Below are 18,566 nucleotides of genomic sequence, written 5' to 3' on the forward strand. Positions count from 1 at the left end.
ATTTCTCTACCATCTCTTTATTCCTCCCTCTCTCTCTCTCTATCTATCTGCTGTCTCGCGATGTCATTTTAGCTGAAAGGATGTCTTAACTCTCACACCAGTGTACGGGAGTTGAGGGAGCCGCCACCGGTTCCAAAAGAACGTCTTCCATATTAACTGTCCTCCCACTAGAGCAGGCAAAGCTCTACCTGTAATGATGAAGCATTGTTTGTCATTATAATGTAGTTCAACAAACTGAAGTTAACCCCATTGTTTTATTAGTATAACTGAGGCTGGTCCCATTTGAGTTCATTGGTCCACATGATAGTGCATCTGAATGTCACCACAGTTTATCAACTATTTACAACATTATTATGACTATTAATAGTTAGACTATTAATATGTTAGCTTGACTAAGGCCACCGGCATTGTAGCCAAGCTGTTTAAGCTCAGGTGATTAAATCCCCATGTTAGCATAACTAAGGTTATTAGCATGTTAGCTTTAATGAAGTTGACACCTGAACAACAGACTGTGTTAGTTAGCTCAACCAATATTGTCCCTCTCCGTGTCAGCTAGTGCTGCTGACGGATCTCTTTAGGGCCACACTGTGGGTCACCCTGGTCCTCTCATGTTGTTGGGTACGTGGCAGAGCGCCCCGTGGCGCCTGCCTCGTGTGTCGTCCCTCTGTAACCCCTGTCTCCATCAGCTTGTCTCCCTCCTCCCCCATCAGTCCTCAGACTGCTGGGGGAACAGCCCTCTACCTCCTCCTCAAAAACAAAAAAAACATGACCCGGATGTGCACGGCATTGTGGGTGCAACACTACCTGGGCACTGCAGTCAATTTATCAGTTTTCAAATATGTATATGTATCATCTACTTGTCATCTACTTTCTCTACTTTTATAGAGATTATCTAAAATGTAAACGATGTCTGATAAAAGCAGATATATTACAGTGTTTAATTAAGAGACTCATAGATACATCTAACTTTTACATCTGAATGAAAATGAATAAGGTTAGTGTACTAGAGATAAAGCAAGTTGCCCCTTGATATGCCCTTCACAATGCAATGCATTTCCCCCTGATTGTGTGTCTCTTGGTGTCGTGTCCCCTGCCAGTCTGAGGGATGACCACTTCCATCGGGACCCCTGCGCCACCCACCTCCCCCTGCAATAGTTGGCCATGTTGATGCCTGCCTGTGAAATGCACTCATTATGGGTTTATCTGTCTGAGAACTCACTTCCCCTCATGATGTGTGATGGAAGTCAGTTCTCCGACATAAAAAAATAACAATTAACTTGAAATCAAAATGGCTGGATTCATCTGATTATGATTTTTCAATGGTAATAAACTAAAGTGGAAAATGAGAAAGAAGTGAGTGCTGGGCAGAGTCAGGTTGCATTTGAGGCACCATATTGGCTAACGCTGGTGTATCCCCCATGATTCCTCTTTGGTGTTGCTATGGTAACTCCCTTCCGCGTTCCCTGCACCCCTGAAGAACAGCCGCTGTGTACCCAGAACCCCCCACTGCTCTGCTCATGGCTCTTCCCAGATAATCTTCCCCTTTCTGTTGCAGATTTTGAATCTCTGCTGCCAAACAGTTTTGAGTCTGAAGGACATGTATTCATAGCTCCCAGGTAGCCCTGTGTGAATGCTTGCTGTCTTCCCATTTGTTTTGATGGTCCTCACTGTAGTGTCTCCACCACCTTCAGCCCACAACATTACTCAGTTGTTCACTTCCACCACCTTCCTTCAACCCCCAACACTTAACGTCACACCAAGAAATCACCTCAGCCACTAGTCATTTGTTATTGTCAGTCACACCTCACATTTATTTTCTTGTGGTGTTCAAGACTGTGCCGTTGATCATTTTGTTGTAGTGTCATTGCTGTGGGTTTTCTCATATCATGGTTTGACTTTGTGCGTTCTTTGTTGACAAAGTTAGGAGTCCGACGACACTTGTGTTTTTGTTTTTTACCGTTTCTGACAACAGAATTTATATAGTCTACTTTTTTGGAATTTCAGTGCATTCAACCCTTCTCGCCTCCTGCCCCAAAGTAACCCCTCCCATCCCAAAACGTACCCTCCCTGCCCCCAGAACTATTCCTGTGCTACCTCACATCCTTTGCATGTCGCCAGTTGGTGCTGCATGGTTTTGTGTGAATGCATATTCCAAGGTGTGTTTGTGACTGCAGTATGAATACAGTATGTCATCTTGAGAATACCTACTTGAAGTAAATAAATATTTACAGTATAATGTGTATAAAAGGTGAATGAAATCCCCCTTTGCATGTTTTCTTTTTGTCATGATCAGACCTTCATCCTGTAAAGCTCCCAGCTCCATGCTGAAAGACTGACAAGTACACTCACTCTGTCTGCTGCCAGTGTGTTGCGTTCACCAGCCCTTCACTCCATATTTCACTCTTGACAGTCTGTCTCGTAGACATGTTTGAATATCCTGACAGCCTCAGGACATGCATGCGTATGAGTTTCTATGGGTTTATGTGCTGTGAGAGTGTTTGGGAATGTGCATCTGGGTATTGTAAATAAGAGCTGTCCATATACCCGCTCAGGGAATATGAGAAGCCAGACACACGTTGTGTGTTTGTTCTCAACTGTTTATGGGTCAAAAAAAAAAATGCTGCCGCTGACTGTCCTCAGGGAATACTGCAACGAGCTAGAGCTCTCCAACAACAACACTGAGTTCCTGCTCAACTTCATCGCTCTCATGGAGAAGGTGACACCTGACTCCAAACAATGTGAGTCCCTCCGTCTCTCCAGTTCCCTCTTCTTACAGTAACCTCACCACTTGTAGGAATGTAATGGCATGATCAGAATTCTCATTGTTTACATTTGACAGCTATACACAGTATTTAAATGCACAGTCAGAATCAACAATTTGCTGTCAATCACAATGCCTCCTAAAGCATGTCCCCTTCTCACTGTGGTCTAACCCAGGTGACAACCTGCTCCTTCATAACCTCATCCTCGACACTGGCATCATCAGACAGCTGGTGGAGAAGGTGTGGAAGACCAAAGACCTCACCACGTGAGTAGAGGACTGCATGTGTACTATGTGTTATCTCCGGTGTCTGGGTACTTCCTGTATTCTCACTCTCCTGTTCTGTTGCAGCTATGGCTTTCTGGCAGTGTTTGCTGCAACAGACGGAGGGATTACAAGAGTGTTTCCCAACAAGTGAGTCCAGTCTTAATCTACCACCCAACCTTTCTTCAAAGTTGTAGGTATTAGAGTACATTGGATGTGCATGTAAAGCCTCCCAAACATTGGACCAAAGTCAAGTGCATAAACGTATCCAAATTACTTTTTGTGCTTGTAAACATATAAACTGGAATTAAATATCCAGGATAGCTAGGACCAAGGTATCTGCCAGTGTACCTTACAGTTTGTTAGTGTCTGGCCCTGGCTCTGTCCGTGAGTTTTAATGTTGTGCTGATCCTCAGGGCTGCTGAGACCTGGGAAGAGGACCCTGAGCCTTTTAATGCCAGCTATTACCGCCGCAGTCTGGACAACAAGGGCTACATCTTCAGAGCGCCTTATCGCACCGGTGAGTCATCATCTCTCACCTCCACCCAGACACTACTGTACTACTAAAGTCTTTATGGTATCTGTTCTGTTGATTTATTGTTATTGACTCCCTTCCTCTGTCCCTCCTCCCTCCCTCCCTCCTTCCTCCTCCATCCTTCCCCATCCTTCCCCAACCCTCCTCCCTCCCTCCTCCATCCCTCCTCCCTCCTCCATCCCTCTTCCCTCCCTCCTCCCTCCTCCCTTCCTCCCTCCATCCATCTCTCCTCCATTCCTTCCTTCCTTCCTGCCTCTCCCTCCCTCCCTCCCTCCCTCCCTCCTTCTCATTATTCTCCCATGAAGTGAATGATGAGCTGCTGAACCCAGAGAACGACACCATAGGAATCCTGGTCAGCACTGCAGTGGAGATCACAGTGGGAGGGAAAACCATCAAACCTGCAGGTGAAGGGTTCATTAGCATTGTTGGAGGTGTAGCACATGGCAATGTGTAAAACTTCCTCAGCCTGAAGTGTCCCCACTTGCAACACTGCACAGCTAACTTTTCGCGTGGCGGCGACTGGTAAAACATTTCAGGAGGGTGGTCACGTGTGCTGGCAAGGCAGATATTAGCCAAATCGGTAGGAAGTGGTACTTGCTAAGCAAGCAGTGTGACGTCCTTTACAGAGGCATGATGAGTAGTACTGTTAGTTACTCTACTGGGGGATAGTATGGGGTAGTATGACGTGTTAATCCACTGCAGGATTTAGGATCTTAATTTGATCACTTTGTTGTCACAGAGAACTTTCTTGCACAGCAGGAAATGTAAATTGTAGTGTATTCGAGGTGTAAAAAGGCTTATAAAGTTTGTTATTTCCACTTTAGTATTTTCAGACTAACGAAAAATATATCAACACCTACAAAAATGTCCATTAATTATAATCCACATACTAATTCACATTTCCTGTTGCTGCAGGATTATTATCATGTTCAAATTAAGAGAGTACGTCTGAAGTAGGTATTTGGGGGGAAATATATTTCTCCTGGTAGGAGGAATATATCTCTCTCTCTCTCTCTCTCTCTCTCTTTCTCTCTCTCTATCGCACGCTCTCCCCTTCTCTCTCATTTCTTTGGGTATATCTCAATGTCTCTCCCTCTGTGTATGACTAGTGGTTGGCGTAAAGCTGGACCTTGAGGCCTGGGTGGACAAATTCAAGATCCTGGCTAGCAACCAAACAAGTCCAACAAGTGACAACCGCCAAGTCCAACAAACGGTAACAAACATAAGGACAACCAGGAATTAAACCCACACACAAGCATATGAAATGTGTTTTTTGCTTATCGTTGATGATGATTTGTTTTTGACAGTGTGGACCAACCAGTGGCTGTGAGATGGACTGTGAAGCCAACAGCGAAGTAAGATAAAGAATAATCAGTGGTGTATTGGAGGATATACGCAGGTATATGCCGAGTACCCATTTATTTTTCAGTGGGCATTGCGTATACTCACTTCTTAATCCCCAGGATGCTTATCAAAGTAGTGTAGTGTAGGTATACGCCGAATCAATTAATAATGCTGTTTAGCTTAAAATGTTGATAAACTATTATTTCTTCACATTTTCAATGCAGCAATGTGCACACGAGAACAGTGTGAATGTTGCAAAAATGCAATTGGTTGGAAAACACCATTCTAAAATGCTCACCACACATGCGATCGGTTTCATGGACAGAGATGGAAATATTCCTTTGAAACGTTGAGAGGGGAGATCTAAAGATGCAACTATCATGGGTTGATAATATGACTAGGATAATGCCTTAAAATAATTGCCTCCAACATCCAGGTTTCAAACAATTAAGGAACAGTTAATAGATAGTGATGCTTATGATAGGCCTTGGTTATCAGGAATCAACGTAAGACCCAGATGCAGACACGTCGAATTGACAATCGTTTAATATTCCAACAGGGGCAGGCAATAGACAGGTCAAGGCAGGCAGGGGTCAGTAAACCAGAGGTGGGACAACAGTACCGGATGGCAGGCAGGCTCGGGGTCAGGGGCAGGCAGAGTGGTCAGGCAGGCAGGCTCGGGGTCAGGGGCAGGCAGAGTGGTCAGGCAGGCAGGCTCAGAGTCAGGATAGGCAAGGGTCAAAACCAGGAGGGCAAGAAAAAGAGAGACTGTGAAAAACGCTGGTTGACTTGACAAACAAGACGAACTGGCAACAGGTATAGAGTTGAAGTCGGAAGTTAACATACACCTTAGTCAAATACATTTAAACTCTGTTTTTCACAACTCCTGACGTTTAATACGAGTAAAAATTCCCTGTCTTAGGTCAGTTAGGATCACCACTTCATTTTAAGAATGTGAAATGTCAGAATAATAGTAGATAGAATTATTTATTTAGGCTTTTATTTCTTTCATCACATTCCCAGTGGGTCAGAAGTTTACATACACTCAATTAGTGTTTGGTAGCATTGCCTTTAAATTGTTTAACTTGGGTCAAATGTTTCTGGTAGCCTTCCACAAGCTTCCCACAATAAGTTGGGTGAATTTTGGCCCATTCCTCCTGACAGAGCTGGTGTAACAGCCAGGTTTGTTGGCCTCCTTGCTCGCACACACTTTTTCAGTTCTGCCATCAAACTTTCTATGGGATTGAGGGCAGGGCTTTGCGATGGCCACTCCAATACCTTGACTTTGTTGTCCTTAAGCCATTTTGCCACAACTTTGGAAGTATGCTTGGGGTCATTGTCCATTTGGAAGACCCGTTTGCAACCAAGCTTTAACCTCCTGACTGATGTCTTGAGATGTTCCTTCAATATATACACATCATTTTCCCATCTATTTTGTAAAGTGCACCAGTCCCTCCTGCAGCAAACCACCCCCACAGCATGATGCTGCCACCCCTGTGCTTCACGGTTGGGATGGTTTTCTTCGGCTTGCAGGCCTCCCCCTTTCTCCCCCTTAACGATGGTCATTATGGCCAAACAGTTCTATTTTTGTTTCATCAGACCAGAGGACATTTCTCCAAAAAGTATGATCTTTGTCCCCATGTGCAGTTGCAAACCATAGTCTGTTTTTTTATGGTGGTTTTGGAGAAGTGGCTTCTTCCTTGCTGAGCGGCCTTTCAGGTTATGTCGATATATGACTCGTTTTACTGTGGATTTAGATACTTTTGTACCAGTTTGCTCAGCATGTTCACAAGATCCTTTGCTGTTGTTCTGGGATTGATTTGCACTTTTCGCACCAAAGTACGTTCATCTCTAGGAGACAGAAAGCATCTCCTTCCTGAGCGGTCCATGGTGTTTATACTTGCGTACTATTGTTTGTACAGATGAACGTGGTACCTTCAGTACCAGGTCTACTTTTTTTCTGAGGTCTTGGTTGATTTCTTTTGATTGTCCCATGATGTCAAGCAAAGAGGCACTGAGTTTGAAGGTAGGCCTTGAAATATATCCACAGGTACACCTCCAATTGACTCAAATTATGTCAATTAGCCAATAGGATGGTTCTTAAGCCATGACATCATTTTATGGAATGTTCCATGCTGTTTAATGGCACAGTCAACATAGTGTATGTAAACTTCTGACCCACTGGAATTGTGATACAATGAATTATACGTGAGATTGTCATGTTCTGACCATAGTTCTTTTGTGTTTTCCTTGTTTTAATGTTGGTCAGGACATGAGCTGGGTGGGCATTCTATGTTGTGTGTCTAGTTTGTCTATTTCTATGTTTGGCCTGATATGGTTCTCAATCAGAGGCAGGTGTTAGTCATTGTCTCTGATTGGGAACCATATTTAGGTAGCCTGTTTTGTGGGTGGTTGTTTCCTGTCTTTGTGTTTGCTGCACCAGATAGGGCTGTTTCGGTTTTGCCACATTTATTGTTTTGTATTATGTTCATGGTTTCTTATTAAAAAACATGAACTATAGCCACGCTGCGTTTTGGTCCGCCTCTCCTTCCCAGGAAGAAAGCCGTTACAGAACCACCCACCACAACAGGACCAAGCGGCGTGGTGACAGGCAGCAGGAGCAGTGCAAGGAGGAATGGACATGGGAGGACGTGTTGGAAGGCAAGGGTTGCTACACATGGGAGGAGATCTTGGCGGGAAAGGATCGCCTCCCATGGGAACAGGTGGAGGCAGCTAGGAGAGCAGGGGCAGCTGGAGAGGGGAACCGGTGATACGAGGGAACACGGCTGGCAAGGAAGCCCGAGAGACAGCCCAAAAAAATGTATTGGGGATGGGGCACACAGGAAGTATGGCGAAGCCAGGTAGGAGACCTGCGCCAACTTCCTGTGCTTACCGGAGGGCGAGAGAGACCGGGAAGGCACTGTGTTATGCTGTGGAGCGCACAGTGTCCCCAGTGTGGGTGCATAGCCCGGTGTGGTACATACCAGCTCCTCGTATCGGCCGGGCTAGAGTGGGCCTCGAGCCAGGTGCCATGAAGCCGGCTCTACGCATCTGGTTTCCAGTGCGTCTCCTTGGGCCGGCGTGCATGGCACCAGCCTTGCGCATGGTGTCCCCGGTTCGCCTGCACAGCCCAGTGCGGGCTATTCCACCTCGCCGTACTGACAGGGCGACCGGGAGCATTCAACCAGGTAAGGTTGGGTAGGCTCGGTGCTCAAGATCTCCAGTGCGCCTGCACGGTCCGGTCTATCCAGTGCCACCTACACGCACCAGCCCTCCGGTGGCAGCCCCCCGCACCAGGCTTCCTGTGCGTGTCCAGAGCCCACTGCTCCCTGTTTCTCCTCCCCGCACTCGCCCTGAGGTGCTTGTCCTCGGCCCAGTACCACCAGTGCCGGCACCACGCACCAGGCCTACAGTGCGTCCCGCCTGTCCAGAGCTGCTAGAGTCTCCCGCCTGTCCAGAGCTGCTAGAGTCTCCCGCCTGTCCAGAGCTGCTAGAGTCTCCCGCCTGTCCAGAGCTGCTAGAGTCTCCCGCCTGTCCAGAGCTGCTAGAGTCTCCCGCCTGTCCAGAGCTGCTAGAGTCTCCCGCCTGTCCAGAGCTGCTAGAGTCTCCCGCCTGTCCAGAGCTGCTAGAGTCTCCCGCCTGTCCAGAGCTGCTAGAGTCTCCCGCCTGTCCAGAGCCGCCAGTCAGCCAGGATCTTCCAGATCTGCCAGAGCCGCCAGTCAGCCAGGATCTTCCAGATCTGCCAGAGCCGCCAGGATCTTCCAGATCCGCCAGAGCCGCCAGTCAGCCAGGATCTTCCAGATCCGCCAGAGCCTCCAGTCAGCCAGGATCTTCCAGATCTTCCAGAGCCGCCAGTCAGCCAGGATCTTCCAGATCCGCCAGAGCCGCCAGTCAGCCAGGATCCGCCAGAGCCGTCAACCTGCCTGAGCTATCTCTCAGTCCTGAGCTTCCTCAGTAATGATGCACCCCTCAGTCCAGTGGGGCCCTTCGTTAGGGTTACTAGGCCAAGGTCGGCGGTGAGGGTCGCCACTCAAGGGACGTTAAGGAGGTGGACAAAGACTATGATGGAGTGGGGTCCATGTCCAGCGCCAGAGCCGCCACCACGGACAGATGCCCACCTAGACCCTCCCCTATAGGTTTAGGTTGGGGGGGGGGGGTACTGTCACGTTCTGACCATAGTTCTTTTGTGTTTTCCTTGTTTTAGTGTTGGTCAGGGCGTGAGCTGGGTGGGGAATTCTATGTTGTGTGTCTAGTTTGTCTATTTCTATGTTTGGCCTTATATGGTTCTCAATCAGAGGCAGGTGTTAGTCATTGTCTCTGATTGGGAACAATATTTAGGTAGCCTGTTTTGTGTTGGGTTTTGTGGGTGGTTGTTTCCTGTCTTTGTGTTTGTTGCACCAGATAGGGCTGTTTTGGTTTTGCCACGTTTATTGTTTTGTATTATGTTCATGTTTTCTTATTAAAAAAACATGAACTATAACTACGCTACGTTTTGGTCCGCCTCTCCTTCCCAGGAAGAAAGCCATTACAGAAATAATCTGTCTGTAAACAATTGTTGGAAAATGACTTGTGTCTTGCACAAAGTAGATGTCCTAACGGACTTGCCGAAACTATAGACATTTTTGGAGTGGTTGAAAAAGTGTATGTAAACTTCCGACTTCAACTGTAAATACACAGGGGAAGATGGGCGACACCTGGAGGGGGGTGGAGACAATCACAAGGACGGGTGAAACAAATCTAGGTTTGACAAACTGTCTTCTGGTAGATGGAAAGGCTTTCCAAAAAACCTTCTCAATTAAATGTTAACTAGCCTATGTCTACCTGGCAGAATTATATCATCATTATTTGCATCAATCCAGTGGCCATTTGTTTTACAAACTTCATCTCACATGCTACAGAAACACCACTAATCAAACAACAGTGCTAGGTGCCTGGCACTTGAATTAAAGGGTAACTACATTTTCCCTAGACCTCAAAATTCATCTCATGGTGTGGTTTAAGCATTGTTGTGGACTTGGAACATCAAATGTTCTTGTTTTTCTATTAAACAAGTGTGACTTAATTGACTCAGTTGACCGCCTGATGTATCTGTTTCAATGGTAGGGCTACTATTAGCCTACTTGCACAGTACATTTTGGTTTGGCCTGACTGAAAGATCAATATGGGATTTTTCAATGTTTCTCATATAATTCTTTTCACAGGGAGGGTCGTGTACGATTTTTTGGGGGGGGCTAGATTTGAGTATACTCACTTCTCCAGGCATCACTACACCACTGTGAACAATGCTACTATCATGTTTTCAATGGTACTATACTCATGAAGCTAAGACATAGTTGAGAGTTAAACAGACTAACAGTTGGGGTCTCATGTCATCATGGTTGTCCATCTGCGCCTGTCCATGCAGGACCTTCTTTGTTACCTGGTGGATGACGGTGGTTTCCTGATCATGTCCAATCAGAAGGATCACTGGAACAAGGTGACATGTCCTGACAGTTACTACAAAGCTTTATTGAACCCAGTCTATCCTTGACTAAGGGGCATGTTGTATAATTCTGTTTCCTCTCTTCCACAGATTGGCATGTTCTTCAGTGAGGTGGACCCCTACCTGATGCATGCTCTCTACAACAACTCCTTTTACAACCGGAAGCAGTCCTTTGACTACCAGTCTGTGTGTGACCCCGTGCCAAGCAGCAACACCGGAGCTGCACCAAGAGGAGTTTTTGTGGTAAGGACTTCACACATTCAACAATAAAAGACACGGCTATCGGGCCTCCCAAGTGGTGCAGCGGTCTAAGGCACTGCATCGCAGTGCTAGTGACGTCACTACAGACCCAGGTTTGATCCCGGGCTGTATCACATCCGGCCTTAATCGGGAGTCCCCTAGGGCGGCGCACAATTGGCCCAGCGTCGTCCAGGTTAGGGGATGGTTCGGCCAGTGGGGCTTTACTTGGCTCCTTGTGCTTTAGTGACTCCTTGTGGTGGGCCAGGCACCTGCAGGCTGACTGTGGTCATCAGTTGAACAGTGTTTCCTCCGACACATTGGTGCAGCTGGCTTCCGGGTTAAGCGGGCGCGTGTTAAGAAGCTTGGTTTGGCAGGATGCATAACTCGACCTTTGCCTCCCGAGCCTGTTGGGGAGTTGCAGCGATGAGACAAGAACAAAGTTGGGGAGAAAAGGGGGGTAAAATACAAAAAAATACAAAATAAGACACGACTATCACCCTTCTGTAATAATGGATGAATGAATGCTTAGCTAGCTAATTTAAAACGGAGAACAGGCAATGTCCTTGTGTTTATGTGTCCCCTTCTTTCTCTGTCCCATCAGCCCACCATTGCAGACTTTGTGAACCTGGCCTGGTGGTCATCAGCAGCTGCCTGGTAAGACCAGAGAATACAAGAATACTGTTGCCTGAAACACACACTACTTAAACAGAGCCACATATTTGCACTACCAACATCCTTTAAACAATCTCCCTTTCCACCCAGGTCCCTATTTCAGCAGCTGCTCTATGGAATGGCCTACCACAGTTGGTTTGTCACAGGTGAGTACAAAGTCGAGATATTGTGGTTTCTGCAGAGTAATGTTATATCACTGTTCTATATATATGTTTTTTTTATGAAGGACAGTGATTGCAACACTAGACTGATTATCTGTGTCCACATCAATATGTATTTGTCTATGTCTGTGTGCTGTAGATGAGGTGGAGGCAGAGGGGATGGACTCCAGAGAGACCAGCTGTGTGACGATACAGACTCAGTTCTACTTCACTAACATCAACAGCTCCTATGACATCCTGCAAGACTGTGGCAACTGTTCCAGGTAGCTTTTACTCTCCACGTACAACTCATACAAACACACACCAACATACAGTGCAGAAAGTACTCAGACCCATTGACCTTTTACACATTTTGTTACGTTACAGCATTATTCTAAAATAGATTAAATTGCTTTTTTTCCTCGTCAATCTGCACACAATACCCCATAATGACAAAGCAAAAACAGGATTTTATAAATGTTTGCAAATGTATAAAAAATTAAAAGATATGAAATATCACATTTACATAAGTATTCAGACTGTTTACTCAGTACTCTGTTGAAGCACCTTTGGCAGCGATTACAACCTCAAGTCTTCTTGGTATGAAGTTACAAGCTCGGCACACCTGTATTTGGGGAGTTTCTCCCATTCTCTCTGCAGATCCTCTCACTCTGTCAGGTTGGATGGGGAGCGTCGCTGCACAGCTATTTTCCGGTCTCTCCAGAGATGTTCAATCGGGTTCATTCCTGCATATGTTAATTGATTGCCCCCCATCTATCGTCAGAGCTCGTACAGTTAGGTGACCTAAACTAGGACATGCTTAACATCCCGGCCGTCCTACAATCTAAACTAGATGCCCTCAATCTCACACAAATTATCAATGAACCTACCAGGTACAACCCCAAATCTGTAAACACGGGCACCCTCATAGATATCATCCTAACCAACCTGCCCTCTAAATACACCTCTGCTGTCTTCAACCAGGATCTCAGCGATCACTGCCACATTGCCTGCGTCCGTAATGGGTCCGCGGTCAAACGACCACCCCTTTATCACTGCCAAACGCTCCCTAAAACACTTCAGCAAGCAGGCCTTTCTAATCGACCTGGCCCGGTTATCCTGGAAGGATGTTGACCTCATTCCATCAGTAGAAGATGCCTGGTTATTCTTTAAAAGTGCTTTCCTCACCATCTTAAATAAGCATGCACCATTCAAAAAATGTTGAACCAGGAACAGATATAGCCCTTAGTTCACTCCAGATCTGACTGCCGTTGACCAGCACAAAAACATCCTGTGGGGTACTGCATTAGCATCGAATATCCCCCACGATTTGAAACTTTTCAGGGAAGTTATGGACCAATATACACAGGCAGTTAGGAAAGCAAAGGCTAGCTTTTTCAACCAGAAATTTGCATCCTGTAGCACAAACGCCAAAAGTTCTGGGACACTGTAAAGTCCATGGAGAATAAGAGCACTTCCTCCCAGCTGCCCACTGCACTGAGGCTAGGAAACACTGTCACCACCGATAAATCCACGATATTTGAGAATTTCAATAAGCATTTTTCTACGGCTGGCCATGCTTTCCACCTGGCTACCCCTACCCCGGTCAACAGCTCTGCACCCCCCACAGCAACTTGCCCAAACTTCCCCCATTTCTGCTTCACCCAAATCGAGATAGATGATATTCTAAAAGAGTTGCAAAATATGGACCCCTACAAATCAGCTGGGCTAGACAATCTGGACCCTCTCTTTCTAAAATTATCCGCCGCAATTGTTGCAACCCCTATTACTAGCCTGTTCAACTTCTCTTTTGTATCATCTGAGATACCCAAAGATTGGAAAGCTGCAGCGGTCATCCCCCTCTTCAAAGGGGAGACACTCTAGACCCAAACTGTTACAGACCTATATCTATCCTACCCTGCCTTTCTAAGGTCTTCGAAAGCCAAATTAACAAACAGATCACCGACCATTTCGAATCCCACCGTACCTTCTCCGCTATGCAATCTGGTTTCTGAGCTGGTCATGGGTGCACCTCAGCCACGCTCAAGGTCCTAAACGATATCATAACCGCCATCAATAAAATACAATACTGCAGCAGTATTCATCAACCTGGCCAAGGCTTTCAACTCTGTCAATCACCACATTCTTATCGGCAGACTCAACAGCCTTGGTTTCTCAAATGACTGCCTCGCCTGGTTCACCAACTACTTCTCAGACAGAGTTCAGTGTGTCAAATCGGAGGGCCTGTTGTACTCTGGCAGTCTCTATGGGGGTGACACAGGGTTCAATTCTCGGGCTGACTTTTTTCTCTGTATATATCAATGATGTCGCTCTTGCTGCTGGTGATTCTCGGATCCACCTCTATGCAGACGACACCATTCTGTATGCTTCTGGCCCTTCGGACACTGTGTTAACTAACCACCAGACGAGCTTCAATGCCATACAACTCTCCTTCCGTAGCCTCCAACTGCTCTTAATTGCAAGTTAAACTAAATTCATGCTCTTCAACCGATCGCTGCCCGCACCTGCCCGCCCGTCCAGCATTACTACTCCGGACGTTTCTGACTTAGAATATGTGGGCAATTACAAATATCTAGGTGTCTAGTAAGACTGTAAACTTTCCTTCCAGACTCACATTAAGCATCTCCAATCCAAAATTAAATCTGGAATCGGCTTCCTATTTCGCAACCAAGCATCCTTCACTCACGCTGCCGAACATAACCTCGTAAAACTGAATATCCTGCCGATCCTTGACTTCGGCGATGTCATTTGGATGCAGTCTATCACAGTGCCATCCGTTTTGTCACCAAAGCCCCATATACTACCCACCAATGTGACCTGTATGATCTCGTTGGCTGGTCCTCACTTCATATTCGTCGCCAAACCCAATGGCTCCAGGTCATCTTTAAGTCTTTGCTAGGTAAAACCCCGCCTTATCTCAGCTCACTGGTCACCATAGCAGCACCCACCCATAGCACGCGCTCCAGCAGATATATTTTACTGGTCACCCCCAAAGCCTATTCCTCCTTTGGCCGCCTTTCCTTCCAGTTCTCTGCTGCCAATGACTGGAACAAACAACTCATATCTCCCTCAATAACTTTAAGCATCAGCTGTCAGAGCAGCTTACAGATCACTGCACCTGTACATAGCCCATCTGTAAATAGCCATCCAACTACCTCATCCCCATATTGTTTTGTTTTTTGCTCCTTTGCACCCCAGTATCTCTACTTGCACATTCATCTTTCACTCCAGTGTTTATTTGCTAAATTGTAATTACTTTGCCACTACGGCAATATTGCCTTACCTCCCTGATCTTACCTCATTTGCACACACTGTATATACATTTTTTTCTATTGTGTTATTGACTGTACGTTTGTTCATTCCATGTGCAACTGTGTTGTCTGTGTTTCCCACTCTTTTGCTTTATCTTGGCCAGGTCGCAGTTGTAAATTAGAACTTGTTCTCAACTGGCCTACCTTGTTTTAAATAAAGTTTAAATACAATACAAAATAAAAAAGTTGTCTTGGCTGTGGGCTTAGGGTCATTGTGCTGTTGGAAGCTGAACCTTCGCCCCAGTCTTAGGTCCTGAGCGCTCTGGAGCAGGTTTTCATCAAACCTACTCTGTACTTTGCTCCATTCATCTTTTCCTCGATCCTGACTAGTATCCCAGACCTGCTGCTGAAAACATCCTCACAGCATGATGCTTCCACCCCCGTGCTTTACCGTAGGGATGGTGCCAGGTTTCCTCCAGGTGTGTGTGGTGGTTAATTTTTTTACTATCAAATGAGGAGAGACAAACTCATCACACAATTCAGAGTTATACTTAACTAAATCTTTATTCACTTATTAATAAGGGAGCAGGTTAACTTCTTATGGGCAGGTGGGACGGTAGCATCCCACCTGGCCAACATCCGGTGAAATTGCAAAGCGCGAAATTCAAACTACATTATTATACATTTTTAACTTTCATAAAATCACAAGTGTATTACATCAAAATAAAGCTTAACTTCTTGTTAATCCAGCCACGGTGTCAGACTTAAAAAAGGCTTCACGGCAGAAGCAAACCATGCGATTATCTGAGGACAGCACCCCACATACATGAAAAACATATTTCAACCAGGCAGGTGCGACACGAAAGTCAGAAATAACGATAGAAAAAATGCCTTACCTTTGATCTTCTTCTGTTGGCACTCCAAAAGGTCCCAGTTACACCACAAATGGTGCTGTTGTTCAATAATGTCCTTCTTTATATCCATAAAAACTCAGTTTAGCTGCCGCGCTTCAGTCAACAATCCACCCAGTTTCCCTCCATCAAAATGCATACAAAATGAATCCCAAATGCAACTAATAAACTTTTCCAAACAAGTCAAACAATGTTTAGAATCAAACCTTAGGTACCCTAATATGCAAATAAATGATCAAATTTAAGACAGAGAATCATTATTGTCTTTACCGGAGAAAAATACTAAAGAACTCTCTTCCGCACGCTTGGAAACACTACAGCCAAAATGGGAGCCACCTAGAAAAACTACAATATCTGGCTCATTTTTCCAAAAACCAGCCTGGAACTCTTTCTAAAGACTGACATCTAGGGGAAGCCCTAGGAACTGCAATCTGGGAGGACTTGGCCTTATAATTAAAGTGATAGCCATTGAAAATAGAGAGAGAGGCTGATTTTTTATTTTTTTTGTCCTCTGGGTTTCGCCTGCCATATCAGTTCTGTTATACTCACAGACGTAATTTTAACAGTTTGATGAGACCAGGTGAGAAATGAACACAGGTGAAATCAATGAACAAAAATGAAAGACAGGGCTTCGTTCTAGAACACAAAGAAAAAGAACACGAGGTTGACTAAGAAAAGAAAAGCAGAACCTTACAATGCTATGGAATGCGGTCTCTTTAGGTTTATCACCCAAAGACACCGTACATCTTCTGTCAGTGTTAAATCTCCCAGAGGCCCATCCTCAGTAGAACACACACACATGAGTGTTCTAACAACCGCTTATTATGTTGCATAAAACCATTTGATGCAATAACAGTATTATAACATCATCTTGTCATTTCTCTCACACGTGACGTTCGGCATTCAGGCTAAAGAGTTCAATCTTGGTTTCATCAGACCAAAGAATCTTGTTTCTCATAGTCAGAGTCCTTTTGGTGCCTTTTGGCAAACTCCAAGTGGGCTGTCATATGCCTTTTACTGAGGAGTGGCTTCTGTCTGGCCACTCTACCATAAAGGCCTGATTGGTGGAGTGCTGCAGAGATGGTTGTCCTTCTGGAAGGTTCTCCCATCTCCACAGAGGAAGTCTGGAGCTCAGTCAGTGACCATTGGGTTATTGGGTTCCATTGGGTTCTCCCTGACCAAGGCCCTTCTCCCCCAATGGCTGAGTTTGGCCAGGCGGCCAGCTCTAGGAAGAGTCTTGGTGGTTCCGTACTTCTTCCACTTAAGAATGATGGAGGCCACAGTGATATTGGGGACCTTCAATGCTGCAAAAATGTTTGGTACCCTTCCCAGATCTGTGCCTCGACATAATCCTGTCTCTGAGCTCTATGGACAATTACTTCGACCTCATGGCCTGGTTTTTGCTCGGACATGCAATGTCAACTGTGGGACCTTATGTAGACAGGTTAGTGCCTTTCCAAATCATATCCAATCAATTGAATTTACCACAGGTGGACTCCAATCAAGTTGTTTAACCATCTTAAGGATGATCAATGGAAACAGGATGCACCAGAGGTCAATTTTGAGTCTCATAGCAAAAGCTCTGAATACTTATGTAAATGCATTTTAAATTTTTAATAAAGCAAACATTAAAAAAATGTTTTTTGCTTTGTCATTATGGGGTATTGTGTGTAGATCAATGAATAAGACTGTAATGTAACAAAACGTGGGAAAAATCAAGGGGTCTGAATAGTTTCCGAATGCACTGTAGTTCATGGAAAATGCAGTTGAGTAATAGTCCTGCGGCATTTCCTAAACTTGGTCCTGGGGACTGCAAGGTGATTACGTTTTGGTTTTGTCCCTAGCACTACACAGCTGATTCAAATAATCAACTAATCATCAAGCTTTGATCATTTGAATCAGCTGTGTAGTGTTAGGGCGAAACCAAAATGTGCAATCCTTGAGGTCACGAGCTTGGTAAACGCTGCCTCAATTAATCTAAAAGTTTATGAAATTTCATCAGAAGTACTGAAATAGTAACCTCATTTAAGTTAAATGAACCCAGTAAAACGATCTCATGGAGCTGATCCAACAGTGAACAAGTCTGTCATATACAATTGTAGGATCTTAATTTGATCACTCTTTTGTTGCTGAGAATTTTTCTGCATCTTTCATGATTTGCATAAATTCACTGAAAACCCACACTAACACAAAGATATTTAAACAGTATTACACTTTTCATGTAGCCTACTTTTGGCCAGCTAATACCCTAATCACCAATCAAGCAACATAATAGACTAAACATACAAATCCTGTTGCTGCAGAATTATTTTTCTTTGACAATATAGGTCAAATTAAGATCTGACACTTGTAAGAAGAGTTTGTTGACTCAGTCTATCTTTGTGTGTAGGCTGATCCATGCCAAGAGGTTAAACAACACCAACCTGCTGTTTGTGGTGGCAGAGAAGATGCCCTGCAACACCTGTGAGGTGGAGAAACTGTCCCAGGCGGAGACAGAGTGTATCCTTGCCAACACATACACATCTGCTGTTGGGAGCCTTCTCCGCTCGTTTGTTTATCTCTTTATCGACTTGTTTATAAGAGTGGCTTTTCACATTCAACTGACTGGTGCTAATGTCAAACCATTTAAATTTGGGTTCAGTCCAGTTCACCCCTTGATGACTATTCTAACTAAAGCATCTGTATTAAGTGTTTATCGTTGTGTTACATTTTTTATGGCATAAACCTGTGGGAGAGGAAGCTATAGGGGCGGGTGTGTGTAATCACATGGAGACTTGGAGAGTGACTATATAGGTAGTGTGAGTCATTCCTTAACCACGCCTCTTCCAGTCAAGGAGGATAACCCATCATGTGAGGACATGAGTGCAGCGAGGTATCGAAAAGGGCCCGCTGTATGCTACGACTACAATCTATCTGTAAGACTTACAACTGACTGTACAACTACA

At 45.2% G+C, this 18,566-nt stretch overlaps 1 protein-coding gene across 4 annotated transcripts in view; it reads left to right on the forward strand.

Annotated features, from left to right (window-relative positions):
- The window catches only part of LOC110493268 (voltage-dependent calcium channel subunit alpha-2/delta-2), a 304,480-nt gene that overhangs the window by 281,132 nt on the left and 4,782 nt on the right, over positions 1-18,566 (forward strand). For all 4 annotated transcript variants that reach the window (XM_036948226.2, XM_036948227.2, XM_036948228.2 and 1 more), the window contains 15 exons: positions 1,556-1,616; positions 2,641-2,738; positions 2,938-3,028; positions 3,113-3,175; positions 3,442-3,545; positions 3,866-3,964; positions 4,670-4,773; positions 4,868-4,915; positions 10,309-10,380; positions 10,477-10,629; positions 11,228-11,280; positions 11,389-11,444; positions 11,599-11,722; positions 18,011-18,120; positions 18,451-18,536. In XM_036948226.2, coding sequence (XP_036804121.1) covers positions 1,556-1,616; positions 2,641-2,738; positions 2,938-3,028; positions 3,113-3,175; positions 3,442-3,545; positions 3,866-3,964; positions 4,670-4,773; positions 4,868-4,915; positions 10,309-10,380; positions 10,477-10,629; positions 11,228-11,280; positions 11,389-11,444; positions 11,599-11,722; positions 18,011-18,120; positions 18,451-18,536 — 1,322 coding nt within the window. The remainder of the gene's footprint in view (positions 1-1,555; positions 1,617-2,640; positions 2,739-2,937; positions 3,029-3,112; positions 3,176-3,441; positions 3,546-3,865; positions 3,965-4,669; positions 4,774-4,867; positions 4,916-10,308; positions 10,381-10,476; positions 10,630-11,227; positions 11,281-11,388; positions 11,445-11,598; positions 11,723-18,010; positions 18,121-18,450; positions 18,537-18,566) is intronic.

This window comes from Oncorhynchus mykiss, chromosome 17 (assembly GCF_057628025.1).
Source record: "Oncorhynchus mykiss isolate SJ-2025 chromosome 17, ASM5762802v1, whole genome shotgun sequence".
Lineage (NCBI taxonomy): Eukaryota > Metazoa > Chordata > Actinopteri > Salmoniformes > Salmonidae > Oncorhynchus > Oncorhynchus mykiss.